At 38.3% G+C, this 23,531-nt stretch overlaps 1 protein-coding gene across 1 annotated transcript; it reads right to left on the reverse strand.

Annotated features, from left to right (window-relative positions):
• Positions 1 to 465: 465 nt before the first annotated feature.
• Positions 466 to 20,301, reverse strand: RESF1 (retroelement silencing factor 1). Its single transcript, XM_073650101.1, has 4 exons — positions 20,174 to 20,301; positions 2,042 to 6,897; positions 1,314 to 1,394; positions 466 to 1,103 (listed from the first exon to the last, which is right to left on the reverse strand). The coding sequence occupies exons 2-4, from the start codon at positions 6,882 to 6,884 to the stop codon at positions 955 to 957; spliced, it is 5,073 nt and encodes a 1,690-aa protein (XP_073506202.1). The 5' UTR covers positions 6,885 to 6,897; positions 20,174 to 20,301; the 3' UTR covers positions 466 to 954.
• Between the last annotated feature and the right edge of the window lie 3,230 nt (positions 20,302 to 23,531).

Consider the following 23,531-nt stretch of genomic DNA (forward strand, 5'->3'; position numbering starts at 1 on the left):
CGATCTGAGGAGGTGACCCTTTGTGGGGTAAATCAGGCCACAATAGCAAGAACACATTAATAGGTGGCGCTAGAGTTCTAGTTGTCCTCCCCTCTGAAGAGATAATTTGCATATTTAATATCCCAGAGTATATATGGCTTATAAGTCTCCTCATCCTGACTATGCCAGCTTGGCACTCTCCACAAGGAGAAACGTTACCCCTTAAATACCAGACAAGAGCATGTTACCTAGCCAAATCACATCTTACTGTGCACTGATGAGGGGCAACACCCCAAAACACTGTGCTGCAAATTGAGATTCTGGTTTGGCTTTATCCCAAGTCATACTGCAAGGCTCATTAAAGAGAGTCGATATTGACTTTTAGGATTGCTGCTTCCAATAGGTGGCGTTAGAGTTCTAGTTCTCTTCTTCTCGGAATAGACAATTTGCATAAAAAAAAAAAAGAAACACTGCTCAATGCAAACCTTTGAAAAAAAATTACATTTAATCAAATTATAAAATAAAACTGCAAAATCTGTCCTTGGGACATGTAACAAAAATATAGTGCAAAGTCTTAAGAAATGTTTGAACAAAAAAAAAATCTGTACATAAAAAAGTAATAGAAGTCCTAGTTCAGTTGTATAACAAAAAAAAGAAAGAAAAAAAAAACAAAAACAATCTTTACAGTAGTAGCAGCAACAAAATCAGCACCACTGGTCAAAGCCCAAAAGTCAAAAAGGTGGAAATCATAAATAGGGCTCCAGTCTGTGAGACAAAGTTTGTGGAAAAAAAAAGTGCAGATAGGGCACATTCAGAAATGCAGTACTTTTTCTTTTCACATTGACAAAATATTATTAATACTGAACAGACAGCAACAATATTTTTGCAGTTTTCAACTTTGTTTTTTTTTCCCCTTGACTAGAAGTCCCAACAATATGGCAAGAACCCATGTCCGGAGACTAGTAATCCAAGACTTCATAGGCTGCCATCGAGGCTTTTACTTCTCTGCTCGTGATACATCTGTTTAAAAACATTGAATGTTGTCTGAGAGTCTTGCACTGGTCGGGAAGCATGGTTTTGGGTCGACTTGACGGAAGAGGTTGACTGAGGTGGACTTTGATGACCTATGTAATATAAGGAAGGAAGAGATTAGGAATCGAAGGAGAAGAGATAAGCAAAATACCAACTGATTAGACGGCGGTGGCCTAACATTTAGTATGGGGTTTAACTTGACAAAAACGTTATGCTTTTTGTCTAGTCTCCTGGCAAAAATCCTCAGAACAGTTTCCCAGAAAGCCACTTATCTTGGTTGATCTGCTCCATTTGCACCTCACCTTGATCTTCAGAGCAGATATTAATCTTCCTCTTCTTAAAAGGAACATCAATGTACCACGCTTCTTTTTTGCTTTTAATACCTAAAGTTAAAAATAAAATACATACACAATTGATTTTTGGATGGCTTGATCCATCTTAAAATATTCACAAAACACTTAGGCTATGTACGGTCTTTTCTCTTTGTTTAAGATGGGATTCTTTACAGTTAAAGTATAATGGGAAATCTGCTGAACTGTGGATGAAACTGATTTGTAGGGGATTTTTTTTTTATTTTTTAAATGATATTTGGTTGATCCAAGCACATGGAAGTTAAAAAAAATAAAAATGTGGGGGGGTGTAGTAAGAATACTCAAAGAGAACCCTGGAACAAGGTAAGGTGCCTTAAAAGGAGTTTTGAGGCGTAATGATGGCCTATTACTAGCAAAAGACAATATTCGATAAGAGGCCTGATTCTGCACCCCCACCGATCGGCTGAATGAAGGAGGTTGTGGTCCTTCTGTCTATGTACTGTAGATCATCAAAAACAATAGAATGGAACAGTAGTACCAGGCATAATCAAAAAAGCACAACGATGTGCCTGATAAAGTGAAGAACTCACTGGTACATTGAGATTCCTTCATTCAGCCGGTCGGAGGGATGAAGGAAGTAAATCCCCAACGATGAGAAATTGATGGTCAACTTCAGCTTTTAGAACTTCCTAAAATTATATTTCAACATCAATATTTACCTTCTACTACGCTTCTTTCCTTAGTCTCTTTCGGCTCGCCTTTCTTCTCTTGCGTGGTCGGACTTCTGTTAACAAATTCCGGACATAATTTGAACTCCAACATTTTAGGAGCGTCCCCGTTCTTGGTATCAGACTTTGACAGCTTATTATGCACATAACTATCAAGAGACTTTCTCCTTTCGAAGTAGCCAGGTTTCTCAGGAGAGCACCTTATCTGAAGTTTGGTTAGACTTATACCTTCACAAGAATTCCGTCTTGTACCATCACAAGGTGTCAAATAGATTTTTTCTTTGCCAGAACAGATTTTCTGGTCACGTCTCTTTTTCATCAATGATCCTTTCTCATGACTGCCTGATGGACCTCTGTGTTTTTTGTGCAAAGACTCATATGCTCCACTGGTTTTTGGCTGGCCTTTTTGAGCTTGACAAATTGCTTCAGACTCCAGATTTCTGGTTTTTACATTTATTTTGACTGGAGATAATGGTCTTAGCAGTTCAGGTGGTGAATTGTTTTCACTTTTTTCCATTGAAGGTTTCTCAACAAACTTGTATCTTATTTCAGCCCACTCATCTCTTTGATCCAGCTTAGACCCTGACCTTTTGTTGCATAGTTCTCTTTTCCTTTCCAAGTACTCCTGTACAGTTGGAACCTTCTTTACCTTTTCAAAATGACTCTCTGTTCGACTTTTACTCCTTTCTTTGTGTTTGCCTATGGCAAGACCTTGGTTATGGGAATGCAACTTGTCCGAACTACAGAATGACTCTCTCTTACTTGTACTCCTCCCAGATTGCTGAGGTGTAATGGCAGATGATTTTGATTTCTCATTCTTGGCTTTAGTTCCAAATATCTTGTCAATGATGACAGTTTTGGCTGATTCACCAACTTCGGTATTAGTCTTTTGTACACTTCTGGCGCCACTTTCTTCAACACGTGAAGTAGTCTTTTCTACATATTTCCTTTTCATTTTCAACAAATGCTTGTTCTTCAGAAAGTCTGTTTTGATAATAAGTTTTTCTAATTTCTGTGGGCCATCAACTTTTGACTTAGAACCTGAGAAAAGATTTTTGACTTTCTTATTGTTGTGGTCGTCCAAATAACTTCTTGGTTGGAGAATCTTTTGATTGGCAGAGAAGTCATGCTGCTTCAATACTTTCAGAGACAGATTTTCTTTGTGATGCTTTTCAGAAAATTCCAACTCAGATTTATTTTTTTCTTGTGGACTACTTTTACCTTCTGAAGAAACCTTTACTGGTTCAAGATTTGGACATTTGTTGACAGGTGGTAAGATTGCATAATTTTTTATTTCCTCAGACTTAATTTTACAGTAGTCTGTCGAAGGTTCAAAGCCAGCTGTTGTAGGCTCGGCGACAACTGCTAAAGGTGAAGTATTTCGTTTTTCAGCATTCTCATACAAGTCCAAACCTTCAAACTCTTCCATTTCTATTGGCTTGCAGAGACATTTGGGTGCATTTTTAATTGTATGACTTGCCCACCCCAACACACAACAGTACAGTTTAGTTTCAGGGCTTGGCGTAGTCGCATAGTCAGGCACCTCTTTTATAGCACTTTCTGCAACATCCACAACAGGCGCTTCAAACTTCCTCTCAAAATGGTCAACTGGAGATTCTTCACCATGAACTATGGGTCTAGCAGATTCCTCCTCTGGAAAAAGCTCTGTGATTTGATCCTTGCTCAGTAAAGTAATATGTATATTGCTATCAGAACTTTCACAAATCTCAAAACTATCATCCTCAAGGTGTACAGTAGTGCCCTCATCTATAGGTAGTGCAGGTGTAGGTTCTGTCTTAACTTTAACGTCTGTCTTCTGAGGCTCCATTTCTTTGGTTGATGTGTCCATGGAATACTCAGTTTCTGACTTCTGGTTGATCAACATGTCCACGATTTCCTCAGTTTTTGATTCCTCATTGGTCGACCCATCCATTCTATATTCAACTTTTGTATCCTCATTGGTTGACGTGTCCATGCTGTACTTTGTCTGAGACTCCTCGTTTGAGCCATCGCTCTCAATGTCACATGAAAAAGGAACTGAGGATTTGGGAAATTCTTTTTTTTTGGTGGTTTTCTGTAAAGACTCTTCTGTGCACTCATTATTTTCAGACATGTAATTTTTAATTCCAAAGGGAAATTCTGTTAGAAGCTCAGACAGCTGATCGGACCCAGTGTTTGAGTCTAAACCAAACATGTCAGCAGCAGTCAAATCCTGTCCAGGTTGTATTTCAAGGCAAACATTTGCTCCCTGATCATCTTTGACCTTGACACTATGCTCAAATTCTCCTTGAAGATCTGGTTTATTGGGTATCATTTCTGTGGTAGGTGAGAGAGTATTAGCCTGGGAGACATTACCTATATTCGTGTCTTCTAGAATACCCTCCATACAATGGTTTTCCTTTGCTTCCGTTCTTACCAGGGGGGAACCAGACTGAGTTTGCAAAGAACCTTCAAACATCATTGCTATGGAAGAATCATAGAAAGAGTTACCTTCCACCAAAGTACATATGCCAGAGATCTGTAACCCATCGTCAACCATCTCAATATTTTTAGTAGCGTTCTGGTCAACATTAAGACTAGAGGACACCTCGACACTACAAGGGGATGATGAAACCATATTGCTTCTAGGTTGGATGTTGTCAAGGTTACTCTTGGCAGATTCAAAAGCTAGCATTATATTACTAACACAGTCATTTTCTTTTAATCCATTGACTTCATTATTGGCCACATCTTCACTTCTTGGAATAACTTTTGGACACTGGTTCGTATTTACTAATTTCTTTATCTGTACCAGTGGAGGGACTATAGCAATCTGCGGCTCAATTCCCTTCGATGTGTTGGAGCCAGAATGCTCAGATTTCTGTGTCAGGGTAACTCCAGCAGCCATTTCCTCTAAACGATGAAGAGAATCGTTGCTACTGTTGACCACATGTTGTTTTGGTTCTGTTTCTGAAGGTACAGATTTCCAGAGAGGCAAAGAAGCTTTGATAGCATCTCTTGAACTGGAGGTTAAGAGAATCTTGGCATAAAGGTCTCTTTTGTTAGTTGTCTGGACAGGATTGCAACTTTTAGAAGATGCTGTTGTAGTTTGGGCAACGTTTTGAACAGAGGATGTAGGTCCAGCTTGAGATATACTCCTGTTTAAATTACCACTGCACAGGTATTGGTTATTTGCTTGTATAGATCCCGTGGAATTTTTCTGAGGGTCCTGGCCTCGTAAAGTCTCTGAACCTACTGCCTGGCCAGAAGAATTTGTACCAATATTAATTTGACAATTTTCAAAACCAGTGTAATTTTTCTGACTGAGCCCATCAGCATTATTAGTTGGGTTTACGTAACTGGAGAAGGAATTGCTTGGATGTGTAATATTATGGACAGCAACATTTAAAGAATTATCATATAAAGTGGGGGTCTGCACATCATGTGTAGCTGAAGATTGGTTTTGAGTAGCTGAATTTTGAGAAACCTCTTGTGCGCCCATAGGGTTATTTGTAGGAACAGTCTCATCAGGGAGGCTAGAAATTAGGGGTGGTTTCATGGTAGAACGACCAGAATTATCCTGTGAGGAGAGTTGCATTTTCTGTCTTAGAAGGTTATTCTCCTGATTGAGTAGTAAATATTTGTGTTTGATATTTTGATAGATTTTTAACAAAGCAAGAATATCTTGCATATTATTGTGTCTTTGGTCCTGGGGTACAATTCCACCATGGACTGGGGGTGGCATAGCAACAGAATGCTGATCCTGCATTGCGGTACAGGACTGCTGAACATTTTGTTCCCCAAAGTTTTGGTTTAGCTTAGAAAATGCCTGGCTTACGTTAACATTTGATGCATTCATATTGGATTGAGTGTATGAACAAGACATTTGCCTAGTAGTTGAAGGCAAGACGTTCGAAGAACTGTTGGCAAAACCACTAGAAAAATTTGGCATAATTTGTCCTTGAGAATTTTGAACATAGTCATTCATGCTTCCCTGTGACTGTAGGGCATTTGTAAAAGGTACAGTCTGGAAATTTGACCCCATCTGAATATTTTGTCCATTTTGAAAACTTGGCGGTAAAACGGGCACATTTTTATCTTTAGTAGTTCTGTAGGGCGCAACAAACGTAGTAGAATTTCCATTTTGGACGGAATATGAAGTTTGAGAGTTTGCATTCGGCATTATTGGTTGATAATTTTTCGGAGTGTTTTGACTGGGTTTTTTGGTTAGACAAGTATATACCATATGTTGAGAAGGCCTTGTGTGTGTATATTCACGACTTTGAGTGCCTTGCAGAGGTTGTTGAACTTCTCTGGAATTTAATCCATTGGCACCATAGTATGGCACCTGCTGAGCCTGCTGATGGACCCCGGGCACCGGCTGAGCCTGCTGATGGACCCCAGGCACCGGCTGAGCCTGCTGATGGACCCCGGTTTGCAGAAAAGCTACAGGATAAGCTTGCACTTGAAGGTTTTGTGACACAGGGTTCTGAGTATAACCACTACTTTGTTGGTTTGTGGCACTGGTCATCATATGCAGTAAACTATACGAAGTATTATACTGTCCTGATGATGAAACCTGTGTGGTCTGTTGCACTGGTGTTGTTGACTTTTGTCTTGCTGGCAAAACAGACTGCTGAATCTGTAAAATCTCTTCCGAAGACTTTGCACCTAGTAGACTTTTTAGAAAATTGTGACTTTGGGCAGGAGGGCAGAAGTTTGGTGGTAGATATGCAGTTTGGCTCGGCATGGTGGAGGCTGTGGATGAGGTAGACTGTTGTAAATACTGCTGGTTGTTAGGATGGGCAACAGCCCCGTTTGAGTTTCTACTCCAGTCCATTCTGTTAATGCTCATCGGCTTTTACAACCTATTAAAAAAAAAAAAAGTAAAAAGTAAATTGCATTTCAACATTCACACTTACATGCTCTCAATAGTTAGAAAACAGTTAATATAAAACTCATACACAACATGCGCTGTGGGTCACCAGAATAACATACAATATGGAAGATATTGCACTCATTTAGCTGAACCTGAAGCGGTCAATTGCCTGGCCAGCTTCTTTTCGACAACTCTCTAAACTTTTGGCGTGGATGAATAAAGGGTCATAGACTCCTCCAGACTCCAACATGCACTCCCAGCTTGGACAAAAAACAAACAAAAAGAAAAAAACACGTTAACATTCCTGTTCCTTCCCCACCTTGGATTCTAATTTGGGAAAGTTAGCAGACCCCATTTTACAACACAGTTGACAGATCCTGAAATAAATCGACAGATTTGACTACATTGTATAACACCCTAAAGATAAAGAGCTTTTCCCCACAAATTATATTAACTTATTGAGAGGCTGATAAATGATGAATGCCTTCTTTTCACAACTGATCACTAGAACTAGGGTCCCAAGCCCTTGTACTTAATCGCTAGGGGGGACTGGATGAAATAAGATGGTCAACTGTGTCCCTCAGCCCCACTGATATCGAATAGAGTAGCAATGTGCCAGCACGACCATGGCACTCTGACCACAATGAGAATGTAGAAGTCCTGGAATCTCACTGAAGTGATTGGTGAAGGCTCCAACCTTAGAGGACTCCCAGTCATCAGATCATCGGATGGATGATTATAATTGTCCATGAGAAACCCCTTTAAAAAATAAGCATCTGATGTACACCTTAAAATAATTATTTTAACTGGGCTTTGTCAAAAATGTTGTACTTTGGCTTTCACAGACACTTTGTTAACTTATGTTGTAGCCAGCAATGTGCAGGGAAACCCAATCAGTCAGTGAGCTCGTTCCAACAAACTCTTCGAGATCATTCACACGTCAGTTTTTCTCGTACGAGTGCGATCACTTTTTTTTTTTTTTTTCGGATAGTACTCATACCTATGGTAGTCTATGGGTTGTTCACATCTGATTTTTTTTAATCGTACTGAGTGGTCTGCACTACAGCACGGAGACTTGTTCGATAATGATCAGAGTGTTGCATCAAACTTGCCAATGCAAAGAAAAAAGGAGAGAAAAAGACACTCGGATGCCTGCCGAGTGCTGCCTGTTTTTCACTAACTCTTCGATCGGAGAAGTTTGTGAAACATCCATCAGTTTTTTCTTTTCTTAAAAAAAAAAAAAAAATCAAAACGCTGATAAAACTTATGAAACTGATAGCTTTCCTTTACTACTTTAATCTAAGATCATTTAGGTGTATTTTTGATCACAGATTACATCAAAGTTGAGTTGACCTTTGATGTGGACATAAAGTATCACAAATTCGCCATCAGAACCTGCTCAACTGATGGATTCTCTCAGTTAACTCATTCTGCAGCCAACAACGTGCAATGCAAGAACCAAGCGGTGCAAAAATTTTAATGAAATGAAATTGCAAAAATTTATTTATTAACAGCCAAAAATACATGCCTTTAAAAAAAATAAAAAAAGTATTCCCTTTACAATTTTCCCGAGCCTTTACTTACAGTATCAGGTTACATGAACGCTGTCTAAACATTGTCAGGGGAGATGCAACATAATTTGTTTTTCATTCATTTCGAAACCTTTGTTTCGCCTCCTGAGCATTGCCTTCAGTCAGTCAAAACATCAGCACCTATCATTATGGCTAAAGTCAGATTCTCGAAAAATAAAAAAAAAGTATTGTATTACAAACCCCCAAAAAATCTAAATCCATGGAGAATTAAATTCATCTATATAGGGTTTATGAAACCGGCCATTAAAAACCCTTTAAAGTTGATCCTTCTTAGAAATCCATTCTTTCGAGCTGGTGCAAAGAGGTGTACTCTCTGCGGTACACGTTTTTTAGGGCTCAGACCATCGAATTAAGCTTCCGTGTGCTGCATGTGGTAAAAATCAGATAGCACACGGACCCATGTTATTTATTGAAGGGTGTTCAGAGGTCAGGTATTTTTCAATATGGACTAGTCACAGCCTGCACTAGTTTCTTCCGTGTTTTGCATGAGACCTTTGTATTCAAAACTATGCATGCGCAAACACATATTTGAAAAATTTGCATCCCATACAGATCATCCAAATTGTATCTTATTTTTCTGGACACAAGGCAATTAGTATAGGAAACTGTATTTTGGCTTGAAAATTTTATAAATACGGATGAAAAACAAAATTTTTCATAATCTCATCTAAGCTCGGCCTCAGACTCCGAGAGAAGATCTGGTGGACTACAAAGTCCACGGTTGACAGCCAAGTTACCCAAGGACGTGGTATAGGCATTACTGGTTTCATGATCTTTGCTTTGAAGGATTACAAAAAAAAAAAAAAAAGTTTGAACAATTTTTTAGATGTTAGGTACTGGAAAAAAAAAAAAAAAAGAAAAAAGGTGGTGGTGTACATGTGCTTCAAAAATACTTATTGGAAGAACTACTTAGTAGAAGGCAAAAAGTTTAAAGATACAGTTTCAATTGAGAAATCAGCTGTTCTCAAAAGGTCATTCGACAGGCTTCGAAAAGGGAATAGTTAGTTATGAATGAATGTAGCATGTGTTCCATATAGGCAAGCCGAAAATATCAATGCCAAAATTAGTTCTCCACGCATGAGTGACTTTTAGAACAGTCAAAAAAAAAAAAAAATTGGGTAAAAGGTGTATGTACTTACAATAAAAGTGTGTTGCCCGTTTTTTGGGGGGAATGTTTAGCTTTCACTACACTCTAGTGGCTGAAGAATGGAAAAGCAGATGGAGCGAGTCTTCAGCACAAACTAAATCATGTTGGAGGCTCGGAAGAATAAAGCTGCAAATAAACTTTAGAAGATTATGCACATAAGATTTCCAACCCAAACGCGCGTCGATTAACGATACAATCAGCGCTCATTTACAGGGTCTTTTTTGTGAACCAAAGCAAGTTGTATGGATGTGACATTGTTCATCCCCATATAATTTGAATTATTGTTGGCAATACGTTCCCACTTTACATGAAAGGAGTGCTGTTGACAACTATGCTTTTAAGCAGAGCGTAAAAGATTGGATCATTGCCATGTTTACGATGGCCAATGCCCAGGAATGAACATTGTTCTACGTATCATCAAACATGAGAATTTTTCTTCTTTGTCTATCAACTAGTTAACATTTTCCTGCATTTTGTGGCTCTGACTAAATCTGAAAAACTTCTGAAAAATGTTAAAATCAAAGTATTTGGGGAGTTGGAAAAAAAATAATTCTTTAGGAACAGTAATTTTTAATAAGTTCTTGGAGGAGTTTTTTTTTCCTAAAGTATTCTTTTTGGAGACTTTTGATTTAATCCTCTCCATGTTAGGAACTGTCCAATGTCAGACAAAATAAAAAGTAACATGCATTTTTCTTTTTCTGATATGATTAGCAAATGGATTTCTGAAGAATAAAAAAAAAAAAAAAAAGCTTTCCAAATGCTTTGGAAGCAGTTTTCGAAAGGTTTCAGAGCAACTTCGCTCAAAAATTCGGCATAAAGTTAAAGCCTATCCAAAATGAGCTCATTTTCTCTTAATAATAGTAAGTTAAACGATCATGAACCATATTGATAAAGATGAACTCCGTATTTTTCATCAACTTTCACGGTAAGCAGCAGATCCATGTTTACAATCATAATTTTTAGGCAAATATTGGCTCATTTGTCGATAGGGGGGAATCCTAGAAATCATTGACAAGTAAAAAGCCCTTTGCCCTGAACCTCTTGTTAAATCAACCAAAAGGTCTTCACTAAACAGGAGAATAAAAATCAATGGCTTTATCTTTTGTGCATACAAGTCAAAAGAACAAGACAGCTTTTGCAAACTGGCAACCCACCTGTCTCTGGGATTTCTAAAGTTCACCCTTCAAGGGGACAAAAGATTTATTGGGTCCTATTTTGGGAAACAAATGGCCTTAAGAAAAAAAAATAAAAAGATGACAAAAGACAAAGGGTTCAATGTTGAAAGAACTAATTACTAAAGTAGTGGAAGTTGTCTGAATACATTCCCCACAATAGACTGTCTCAAATATCATTTTGCCCCAGGCCCTTAGGAACTTTTATTAACTTGGCACCATATAACATCCTTCTTGGAAAAGCACTCAAGAAAATTCATCACCTTAAACTCTTAACGAGTTGTGGCAACATGTTATAAGTTTCAATCTACGGTGGTCCTGGTGCGAAACCCACACCAGTTTTTAAAGGGGACAAAAAGGTATCCAGTTAAGCGCTTTATAGTATAGACTCAAAATATACTTTATGGATGCGTACATTGCCAAGGTAAATAGTCAGTGTACTTGGCTCCTTAGCTTTAGTCAATGGTGGGGTTTGAAACCCAGTAATGAAAACTTATCAAAAGTTTTACAAAATTATACATACAAGTAAATTCCACCCTTCTTCTGAAATAACCTCTTTTCATTCTCCCAAGTTACTTTTTCCAGATGTCCCTTAAAAGTTAAACCAGGACCTAAGAGATGAGTCGAAGCTTAGTACTCAAGAGTTGCACCACAGTCTCGCGGAAACTCCTGTCTCCTGCTCCACAGACCAGTCTCCTCCTTCAACTGACTGGGGATGGGCTGTCAACCAAGGTGTAGCTATTTTTGGCTTCAAGAAGGCCCAGGACACAGTCATGACTCTGTAACTCTACCACTAACATTCGGCCCCAAGACATTTGCCAAAGTTCTCCTTAGTTTCCCCAATAGAAACCAGATATCAGGATTCCTTTAACCGCTACACGCAAGTGCATAGCACTGAATTAAAAAAAAAAAATGATGTTGGGGAGATCACCACTACAAATTGGAGACTTCCATAAGGAACAAGAAAAACCGGATTTCTTGCTATATGTACACAGTTTACAAGGAAAACAATACATTAAAGAAATTCAAGGAAGCCAATGCAAATGATGAGGAGGTGGCACATTATGGCTTTAGGACTAAATCGTGAACACAATTGAGGGCATGTTACACTATTCCCATTGTCTAAGGGTTAACATTTAATTAACATTTTATGCTCCTGAGTCCTTTAACAAAAAAGTTCACTCAAGATAAGGAGAAACTGATGAAAAGCAAGTTTTTGCCAGTTTTTCAATGTGCAGAGGGTTTATTGCATTTTTAGGATTTTTCACTAGCATCCCCTACATCATATAAAGGAAAGATAAGAAGAAGAAGTTGAGTTTTCCTGGAATTAATGCAAGTGTCCATAACTAGCTCCCCTTACTGAACTAATCTAGGTGCGGGCGGACACAGCCAATCTCCCCTGGATCATTGAAGCACAGAAACTATTCCTTCTTTGTATTATCCAACAGTTTTATTCCAATTGTTTTGCTTTGTGTGACTTTTGCATTACTTTAAAATTGGCCCAAAACAATAAAAATAAGTGCATGGAGTTGATCGAAGTCAGATGAGTCCCGTTTGACTTTTCTAAGGAGTAAAGTTGATTTATAAACAACACATCCTATTGGCTTTCTCCCTCAGGAAACGTAAAAGGAGAAAAAGACCTTGCCTTTCGAAAACCATGATGCGTTGAAACTACCAGCTGCACTTTGTTCTGCATTTTTTTCCTCCGTTAAATATATGGATATAACCATATTCATAGTTTATGGGGTCATTTAAGTCTCTCCTCCCTACAAACACCTGAAATGCCCACTTTTGGGTAAAGCTTACATGAAAAGTGCTCCATTTTGGTCCTGGAAATCCAAGCATACTAGTGGGAAATTTTTTTTGACCCATCCTGTGCTAGCAACTACTCCCATTTCAAAACTAAATACCTACTACTTTCACATAATTAAGCTTTCCACCACCTCTTTCTGACCCCTAAACCAAAGTTTTTGATGATATAATGATCGCTCAGAAGCAGAGTCACTACTTTATTGATTTTTCTGTATCTCCGTATACTTCCATACACCATATTCTCTGTTCTATTGGCCATAAACATACTGCTCCCTTTGTTTTCTTCCAGCCGCTAACCGATCGAGCAACGTTATCATTCGCCAACTCTACATTTCCACTTCCCCTTGATGTTGGGGTTCCTCACTTAAGTCCTACGTCCTCTCTAAATGGCTACAACTGGACAAAAATCAGAAGATTTGCTTCCAGGGCCTCCTCCATCACTACAAAAATGCTGATCCAACATTTCCAAAATACTGTTTACTATCTTAACCAAAAGAAAAACTCTGGTGAGAGTGGTAAGGTTATCGAAGTGCTTCACCTCTCTATATCCATTTTTCACCTTATCGATCTAACAACAATCTCCATAATATCTTAACCTCTCGTTGCAAAAACTTTTTTTTTTTCCCCCCTCTTTAAATTGCACTAGATCTCCAGCCAAAAGGAATCAGATTAATTCCCAACGTACACAGTTTCAAGCATGCCCTAACAAAGTTTTCAGACAAGAAGCAGACTTTTGAAAACCATTGTAGTCCATTTCTGTCAAAAATAGTTTCGATATTAGTCAGAAACATCTGCTTGATTTCTCTGAGTTAACTACTGAATGTCTGTAATAAGTGTGGCCTGACAGTAATTTTTTTACCAAAACACTGCTCTACATCGATTTTGCTGACTACAAAACGTCATCTGTATGACTTTTGGTGTGATGAATCCAAAAAACACACCAGCTTCCTTGACTCAAGGCCATCTTTTTTTTTTTGTTGACTAGGTCATCCAACGCTCGGACTGTGCAGGCATGATCCTGAAGTATTCTGTTACATTTGTGGTTGTTGTACAACACCCACCCAAAGGACAAATATGTGACTTTTTTGCGTAAGGCTGATAATGCATATTTTGGGGTTAAACTGAGTGACCAGGAATAAGCTAGGGACCACAAAGTGTACAGGACATATTGAAAACCTGAGAGAGTGGACCAAGGGTCAGAGGAAAAGTCTTGGCTTTGGAGTTCCAACAGTGGAGCAAGAGCCTCAAAACCAAGTTTATAACTACTTCTGCATGGTAAATATAAGCTTGAACACAGACAAAATCTTACATCAAGTACCCAAATCTCCCCTCAGCTCTAAGACTGGTTGCTCAGTGCGACAAAGCTCCAGTACCTAAACTACTTTGGAAATTTCCGACAATTAGTTCGGTCAGTCCAATTTTTCCAAACACAACGACGATGAAGACTTCATGGCCTCAGAAGTTGATGCCGGAATGTGCCAATCATTCAAGCTGAGTTGAATGATCTGGTACAAGATCTTGATCTGCCGAAGTCTTCAGCATTTTTACTTGACTCAAGGATAAAACAGAAAAGAATTTCGGGTTTTTGAGACCACATTTATATATGGTAACAGAAAGATCTTCAAAAATATTTCCTTATGAACGAGGAGCTTTGATACGGCTTTGACATCAAAGGACTTATTGAGTCAATGAGATGTGATAGTTATATAACTAAAGAATGGAGGCCTTTTGAAAGTTCACAGAGAAGTCTAAAGTGCGCGTTGCTTCACAATGGTGATAAACTAACTTCCATTTCTTTTGTTCACTCGATAAATATGAAAGAAGCTTATGAATGCATGAGAACTATTCCCTCACAAAAAAAAAAAAATCTAATGATTATTGCTGGATTCTATGTGGAGACCGGAAGGATATATTGAGTCTTCTAGGACAACAGAGTGGATACACAAAATCTACTTGCTTCCTTTGGGATAGCCAAGCAAAGGCAGAACATAATACAAGGAAAGAATGGCCAGCTAAAGAAAATTTATGAACTGTGAAAAGAATATCAAGAATGGACCACTCGTTAATCCTCAAAAAGTGTTGCTCCTTGACCACATATAAAATTGGGACTCAAGAAACAGTTTGTTAGGGCTTTGGATCAAGATTGTGAGGGCTACAAGCATATCTGTGCCAAACTTCCTGCTCTTTCCACAAGAAGTTGAACGCTGGCATATTTGATGGCCCACAAATTAGGCTTCGAATCGAAGACAGAATTCCTTGAAAACCATAGAAAAGGATGCTTGGTCTGCTTTCCCTGACGTGATTACATACTTTCTTGGCAACTTTAGGGCTGAAAATATATAACCTTTTAGTCCAAGAGTTGTTGACTGCCTTTCAAAGACTGGGTACAAACATGAGTTTCAAATGGCATTTTGGACATAGCCACCTGAACTACTTCCAGTCCAATCTTGGAGCTATGAGAGAAGAACAAGGAGAACCAAGACATCAGGGCCATGGAACATAGATATAGAGTCAGAAACAACACAAACATGGTGGCACTCTACTGGTGTTTACAGAGTGACAACCCTGATCATAACTATTCCAAAGCACCCAAAGAGAAAATTTCTAGACTATACTCATTTCTTTGCATGAAACATTACGTGCTATCGATTCTTCAGAATTTCTTATTAGCCCTGATATTTGACTTTTGTTCAAAACGGACTCCTCTAACCCCATCTGAACACTATCAGGTTGAAGTTCTCAAGACTGGTCAATCGTATTTCGGTTGCTCATAAGATATTTGTGGCTAGATTGAGAGAATGACAGTAAAGAGCTATGGTAGACTTAGTTGGAACGTGTATTCTGGTTTCTAAAGTACCAAACGTTCTCGATGAAGGATGACTGAACAATTGGTCAATTCATCATCTTAGATTTTCTTGCTGATGAAGTAAATAGGGAAAATGGCCATTAAACACCTTTGCCAAAACTTTATCCACCCAGGAAAATTAAAACAAACAAAATTCTGACGTGAAATATAAAACTAGGCATCGTTGATTGAAAACTTTGGTAGATAGTCTTGCTTGACCATTCAAAATTGTACCACCAAAAATCTATGGCCAGCTAAAGGCTAAATAACATCCAACAGTAAAAAAAATCCTACTGTGAAAACTAGTAAGAAAAAAAAAAATTATTGGCCTTGGGTTGACTTCAACTCAAAAACAATGCTGGGGAGCCGAATGGAAGAACCGAAAGTGGACAATTCGATAAAGGCAAATGGCACCTTCACGTCATGATAGAAATTTTAGTCTCCAAATCATTATCATTGTTTTTTTCAATGGCCAATAAAATTATGTTGATATCACTTATCAATATATTCATGTAGAGATTAATATTTTATAACCTTACCTATAAAATATAGTTTCATTAAAGAGAATGTAGTGTGACTGGAAAACCCCTAACTGGCATTATCTATGTGGTCTATGGAACCACTCAAGGATGAATTTCCGAGCAGTGTCTCGAAACTGTTAACAGCACCTGTATTCTTAAGAATTCTGTCTATAGTCTGCTACAAAAACCGGTTTCAAACTGCCGTTGGTATATGAATATTAAGTAGATAAGCCACGCCTTGTACTGCCTTTATAAGATTGAGCAAATGTATTAGCTTCAGACAACCAGCTGACTTCACGTGTCTCCTTGCTAGGTAGCAAAAGAAACTTCTACTTTGGATTTAGATGTCTCCGTTCTTTACTTGGTCAAACCTGAAATCCTCCTGACATTTTGAGTCACTTAGCTCTATTTTTCCCTATCCCCCCCCCATCTTCTCAAGGTGCTCAATTATGCTTTTCATTCTTGACCAGTAGTACATGTCTCCAAGCTTCAGTATGTTCCATTAACAGCCAAATGTTCACATTTTATTTTTCGACCAAGGGGTCAACGTGATATCCTCACAAGAACATAGCCAGGTTGGTTTATCCCAATTAAGGTACACAATTTGGCGTGAAAGCCAGCTGTCAACCATTTATTAAGCATGACCGTTAAGAAGTTGTGGGAAACTCAGATCAGGTTACTTTAAGTTGACTTGATTCTTCACCATAGTGTCTCTGGAGAAAACTTTTCTAGATTTCTTCGGTATTTCAATGTGGACCACATGTTTTTTTTCCCTCCCTTTTCGTCCAACTGGGCAAACAATTCCTGATAGTCCATATTTTTTCTTACCATAGACGTTTGTCCTCCCTCCAAACAATAGATTTCCATTCTACTCATGATAAACAGGTTTATCTATCCCCCCTCAGGGTTTACTTTGTGGTTATCCCAAAAGATAAGAAACAGTATTTGCATTCTTCCCTCCTGCACACTCAGCACATGATAAAAGATAAAAACAAAAGGACTTCATACAATGAGGTAACAAACTATACAAGTCACAAGGTCCATCAACAAGATAACCGAAAATATCTTCTTCACATTTTTAAAAGAAGTAAAGTCCCCAAAAACTTCGTAAATTTTTAATTTTTGTTTTGTACTTCAATTAGGGAGTTTTAGACTGGCCCTATTCATCAAATATCATTTTTATCCAATAAGGGATTCCCTAACGTCTAAACAAAACTTTTGTAGAAGTTAGAGAATCTCTTATTGGATAAAAATGTAACATTCGATTAGGGAGTTTTAGACTGGCCCTATTCATCAAATATCATTTTTATCCAATAAGGGATTCCCTAATGTCTAAACAAAACTTTTGTAGAAGTTAGAGAATCTCTTATTGGATAAAAATGTAACATCTTTGATAAGTGTTTCAGGGCCGGTATAAAAAACAAAAAAACTCTTTAATCTGGTACTTTAGTACTGCTATACAAAACTTTGTAGCACTAAATTATGTAGAAATGTTCTGAAATCCAAAAAATTAAAATGACAAAAAATTGATCCTGCCCTGAAACCTTTATTAGATAATTATTTTATCCAATAAGAGATTTTTTTTTAACTTCTACCAAAATCTAAAAAAGTTTTGTCTACGAGTCAGACTAAGTTTCTTATTCACCACCAGAAATTGTAACTAATTGATGGATCTCCTGGCGATCAACGGTAAACCATGACAGCACCTAGAACTAAGTATTCAAATTCCCAACAGCGCCTCCGCAGGGGAAATAAAGAACTACAACAAACTATTTTGTTTGATGGACCTATCAAGGGCAAAAAAAGTCTTTCCTTTCTTTCTCTACCACGTGACACAAACTCTTCATTCTAAACAATTTTTTTTTTTTTTTTTAAAGTAAATACAAATTACATTTGGAATATTTAGCTTTTTTAAAATATGTACAATAAAAAAAAAAAAAAAACTATTTCACATGATAGGAAGTCTTTTTTTTCTCTGTGTCTCTGCAGGGACGGAAATGGAGGCGGGGGGGGGGGGATGGGGAACCATACAGAACATTTTTTTATTTTTTTTTTTATTTGCATAGTGCTCTCTATTATTTTTTTTAATTTCTGAGCAAGCAGAGAGAGACGCCATCGCCCCCACACCGATAAACAAAGACAAAAAAATAAATAAAATTATACGTTTTTTTTTTATAGAAATATATATTCTTTAACCCCATAAAATCCTGGCAAGAGAAAGTAGCAAAAAAAAAAAAAAAATTGAAATATAAAAATTCATTGTGAGCTCGGCTACATGACGAATAAAAAAAATAAAAATGAACTTATGGTCTCCGGAGAAAATAACTGTTTGTTACAAGAATCTCTTAAGGAATGCCCAATGTATAATTGAGAACAGACGGCAATCTCAGGGAGAAACTGAAGACTAGAACTTAAATCCCCAGGCAGAGCAATAAAAAGGACAAAAAAAAATAAATAAAAAAAATCTAACACCCCTCCCCCACAATACACTTAGTGCTAATTAGAAGCCCCCATCCCCCTCTACGAGCACAGGTAACATGATGCCTAATAATATTTTGGCCAAATTTCCTCCATTAAATTTAAAAAAAAAAAATTATATTATAATATATATATATATATATATATATATATATATATATATATATATATATATATATATATATATATATATATATATATATATACACACACACACAATTTTTTTTATAGAATTGTATTTGAAACCAAAATTAAATATTACAGACTGTAGGGGAAAATTATAAAATTCATGAATATTAAGAGGGGTCTGATCACACAGGCAACAGTATAGGACCCCAATATGGAAATATGTCAAGAATCCCCCCAGAATGTTGGGTTAGTTTTTCTTTTCGAGTAAATAAAATATCCAAACGCTCCATGAAAAAAAAAAATTAAAAATTTGCAAGAAATTAGATCCCACTTGGATTAGGAATAACCGGGGAGAAAAATAGAAAAAAAAAAAACTCTTAAAGTGGTATTAACGTCAAAACAAACTAGAGGTAAGGTCTCCTTTAAGAGCCAGAGCTGCTAAGGAAAAGTGGGCTGTCTTCGAACTACATAGCCAGGCATGAATAGTCGATCAAACAGAGCCAGATCCCCAGCGATCAGTCTGGATGATCCTTAGAGATGAGGGGGATTTTCTTTAACCCTTTATTTGGTGAAAAATTTCCATACTGTCCAATTTCTACACCCTTTATAGACCTTTTTCTCTAAAAAAAAAAAAAAAAACAAACAAAATCCTTAAAGAAATTCCCCACCCAATATAAATCAAAACATCCCCACCCCCGCAACAACAAAAAAATAGGACCGACATTTCTATTTGGTCATTAACCCTTTCCTAGTCAAAAAATAAACTCTTAAAATGGTAAAAAAAAAAAAAAAAAAAAAAAAACACTTGCAAAAAAAAATCTCCCGTTCTGGCGCCCATATAGGTCAATGTAACACCACCATCCTCCACTAGTGGCCACTGCAGGGCAATTCTATAACCGATCACCAGGGATGACCAGCTGCCGGGACCCCCTTAATGATCAGATTGTTGAACCCCCCCCCCCCCACACACCTCCTTGAACCAAAGGCAATTCTTGTCACCAAGGAGGGGACTCTCCCTTTACAAAGATGTTCTGCAGCAGCTGTGTTTGTAGGTGTATTTTTTCCTTATCTGTTGCAATAATAATAATAATAATAATAATAATTAAAAAAAATACTAAAATAAAATTGTAAAAAAAAAAAAATTAGATTTTTAACCCTTTATGGGTTAATTCCCCCCCCCTCAAATTATTGCATGCAAAAAGTTCTTACATTAAAATATGAAAAATTCTACAAAAAAAAAAAACATAGTTGCAGCAAGGCAGCACAATTAGGTATGTTAGGGGTTAACAAGCATAACTCAGAAGCAGATGAGGATCAGGATGACAAGTGACTTATGGATTTAAAGGAATTGTCTTTTTTACCCATTTAAAGGGGGGGTGCTCCAACTATCAGTGTAAAGCATTGGAGGGAGCAGATCAGTTTCTCCCCTTCCAAAATTGAAGGAATTCCTTTGCACAGTCATTTCCTCCCAAGGAAGTGACTACCAGAGACGAAAAGAGTTTAAAAGAAAAGAAACTAATAACAACAACGGGTCCCCGGAGGGTTCATGTAGCGTTGTGCAGCACTTACACTTGTGTTCGCCGATTAGCGCCCCTCACAAGTCCCGCACAGATCCATCCGCCTCGGTGCCGCCATGCCTTCTACTGCCCCGCAGCCAGCGACGCTCCCACCACATTGAGGAGAGGAAGGCGGTGACCAAAGTGCGCTAACCAATCACAGAACGCGTAGGGCGTGGTTATCTGCATTCACCGCTGAGAATACCCTCGGAGGGCGTGGCTTCAGGGCGCGCCCTGTAGAGGACGTGGAAGCCATCTTTAAGTAGGGCAGTGTGGGAACGCGATTTTACTAAGTGGGAAACATATTCAGAAATCTGTGAGATTAATCGATACTTCAATTTAATAGATGATATCGGAGACTAGAAAATCTTTAATTTTATGTCATGTTATCACTATAGGGTTTCGCTATGATAAACCAGTCACCAATACAAACTGCCTAGGTTTAGTGACTCAAGAGTGACACCAGCAGGTAACATGCAGGAACTGCATGACTATTTTTTGTTGTTGTTTTGTGCAAATTGAGGCAATGTTTTTTCCTTCTTTCCGATTAGGATCCATATTTTATTATTATTATTTTCCACTAGGTACATCTTCTTTTTTTTTTTGCTAAAAAAGTTGAAATTTTAAATGTCACTGTTTACCATATAATGTAATTAAGAAATGGTTAAAAAAGACTTAGTGGGGGGGGGGGGGGGGGGGTGGTGAAAAAAAACCCCGCAATTCTGTCCAGTTCTCGTTTTTACAAAATGAAAAAGGTTCCGGTGATTATCTGCTGGTCAGAACGATCACCGCAATATCATTCTTATATACCTTACGGCTTCAGCAAAAAATGTACAAAAGTTAAAAAAAAACTAGAAATTTTTGTTCGTGTTGCTATACTTTGTATTTTTCTGTGGGATTTTGTCTACTAATTGTTATTGGCATCATTTTGGGGAGAATATGATTTTTTGATGGCTTTTTATTTATTAATTTCATTTTGTATTAAGGTGACACAAAAAACATCTATACTGGAATTTTTATTGTGTTCTCCATGAATGATAAATAATGTAATTTTTTTTTTCGTTCGCTTCAGCCTCTAAAGACCCCAGTTACTTATTTATTATATACTTTTTTTTTATTTAAAGAAGCCAATATATATATATATATATATATATATATATATATACAGTACAGACCAAAAGTTTGGACACACCTTCTCATTTAAAGATTTTTCTGTATTTTCTTGACTATGAAAATTGTACATTCACACTGAAGGCATCAAAACTATGAATTAACACATGTGGAATTATATACTTAACAAAAGGGTGTGACACAACTGAAAATATGTCTTATATTCTAGGTTCTTCAAAGTAGCCACCTTTTGCTTTGATGACTGCTTTGCACACTCTTGGCATTCTCTTGATGAGCTTCAAGAGGTAGTCACCGGAAATGGTCTTCCAACAATCTTGAAGGAGTTCCCAGAGATGCTTAGCACTTGTTGGCCCTTTTGCCTTCACTCTGTGGTCCAGCTCACTCCAAACCATCTCGATTGGGTTCAGGTCTGGTGACTGTGGAGGCCAGGTCATCTGGCATAGCACCCCATTACTCTCCTTCTTGGTCAAATAGCCCTTACACAGCCTGGAGGTGTGTTTGGGGTCTTTGTCCTGTTGAAAAATAAATGATGGTCCAACTAAACCTCAAACCGGATGGGATAGCATGCCGCTGCAAGATGCTGTGGTAGCCATGCTGGTTCAGTATGCCTTCAATTTTGAATAAATGCCCAACAGTGTCACCAGCAAAGCACCCCCACACCATCACACCTCCTGAACAGAAAGGGCTTCATGCCAAGAAGCAAGCAAATGTTTTCTGTGATTTAGACATAGATGTGTCTAGTTTTGATTCAGGTTCTCAGGCACTTGGAATGTGTAGGGGGTCACAGGAAAATAAGATGGACACAGCCATGTCGTTTTGACATTTCTATACATTGTCAGTTTTTTTCGGCGGTATTTGCTCTTCTTTTCTGAAGCAGATTTGGGACCATAGGCAGATTATAATGAGGGCAATCTGGGATACCGCCTGGGGCCCATAACTACAGTTGGGCCCATGCCCAGATTGCCCTCATCATAATATTTTTTTGCTCTACCTTCGGTGCCGTGGCACTTATCGCCAGCTGGGAGCGCTCTTCTGTTCCTCCAGCCTCCACTGCCAGCAATAGAGACGCATACAGGAAGCCAACATTGTCTTCTCTATGATTCAGCCAGCGCAATGACGTCATCTCGCTGGCTGCATCGTTCAGCATGTACGCTCTCACTGGCAAGAAGAGGAAGGAGGCAGAGCAAAGAAATCACCAGGAGGGGTAAGTTGTTTTATTTTTCTTTGAAATGCCAAAGAAAAGAGTGTGATAATGAATTGGGGGTGGGTGGGAGAGAGCAAAGCATGTGATAATGAATTGGGGGTGGGTGGGAGAGAGCAAAGCATGTGATAATGAATTGGGAGTGGGTGGGAGAGAGCAAAGCGTGTGATAATGAATTGCGGGTGGGTGGGAGAGAGCAAATAGTGTGATGAATTTGGGGTGGGTGGGAGAGAGACAGACTAAACAGTATAATGAATTGGGGGTGGGAGGATGGTAGAGAGAGCACAGAGTATTATAATTAATTGGGAGGGGTGGGGGAAAGAAAACAAAGACTAGGATAATGAATTGGGGATGGGAGAGACAGCACAGTGTATTATAATGAATTGAGTGTGGGGAGTGAGAGAGAGAGCACAGCGTAATATAATGAATTGGGGGTTTGTGTGGGAGAGAGAGCACATAGTATTATAATAAATTGGGGGTTGGGAGTGAGAGCACATAGTGTTATAATGAATTGAGTGTGGGGAGTGAGAGAGAGAGAGCACATAGTGTTATAATGAATTGGGGGTTGGGGTGGGAGAGAGAGCACATAGTGTTATAATAAATTGGGGGTTGGAGTGGGAGAGAGAGCACATAGTGTTATAATGAATTGGGGGTTGGGGTGGGAGAGAGAGCACATAGTGTTATAATAAATTGGGGGTTGGGGTGGGAGAGAGAGCACATAGTGTTATAATGAATTGGGGGTTGGGGTGGGAGAGAGAGCACATAGTGTTGTAATGAATTGGGGGTTGGGGTGGAAGAGAGAGCACATAGTGTTATAATGAATTGGGGGTTGGGGAGGGAGCGAGAGCACATAGTGTTATAATGAATTGGGGGTTGGGGAGGGAGCGAGAGCAGATAGTGTTATAATGAATTGGGGGTTGGGGAGGGAGCGAGAGCACATAGTGTTATAATGAATTGGGGGTTGGGGAGGGAGCGAGAGCACATAGTGTTATAATGAATTGGGGGTTGGGGAGGGAGCGAGAGCACATAGTGTTATAAT

This window comes from Phyllobates terribilis, unplaced genomic scaffold, assembly GCF_046119375.1.
Source record: "Phyllobates terribilis strain yellow unplaced genomic scaffold, ASM4611937v1 Scaffold_10__3_contigs__length_209671492, whole genome shotgun sequence".
NCBI classification, from domain to species: domain Eukaryota; kingdom Metazoa; phylum Chordata; class Amphibia; order Anura; family Dendrobatidae; genus Phyllobates; species Phyllobates terribilis.

Excerpts from the sequence above, each read along its gene's own strand:
- RESF1 (XM_073650101.1), bottom strand. The coding sequence starts at position 6,884 with ATGAGCATTAACAGAATGGACTGGAGTAGAAACTCAAACGGGGCTGTT. Across the intron at positions 1,395-2,041 it reads GGAAAGAAGCGTAGTAGAAG|GTATTAAAAGCAAAAAAGAA; the intron begins GTAAATATTGAT and ends TTTTAACTTTAG. Across the intron at positions 1,104-1,313 it reads TATCTGCTCTGAAGATCAAG|GTCATCAAAGTCCACCTCAG; the intron begins GTGAGGTGCAAA and ends TATATTACATAG.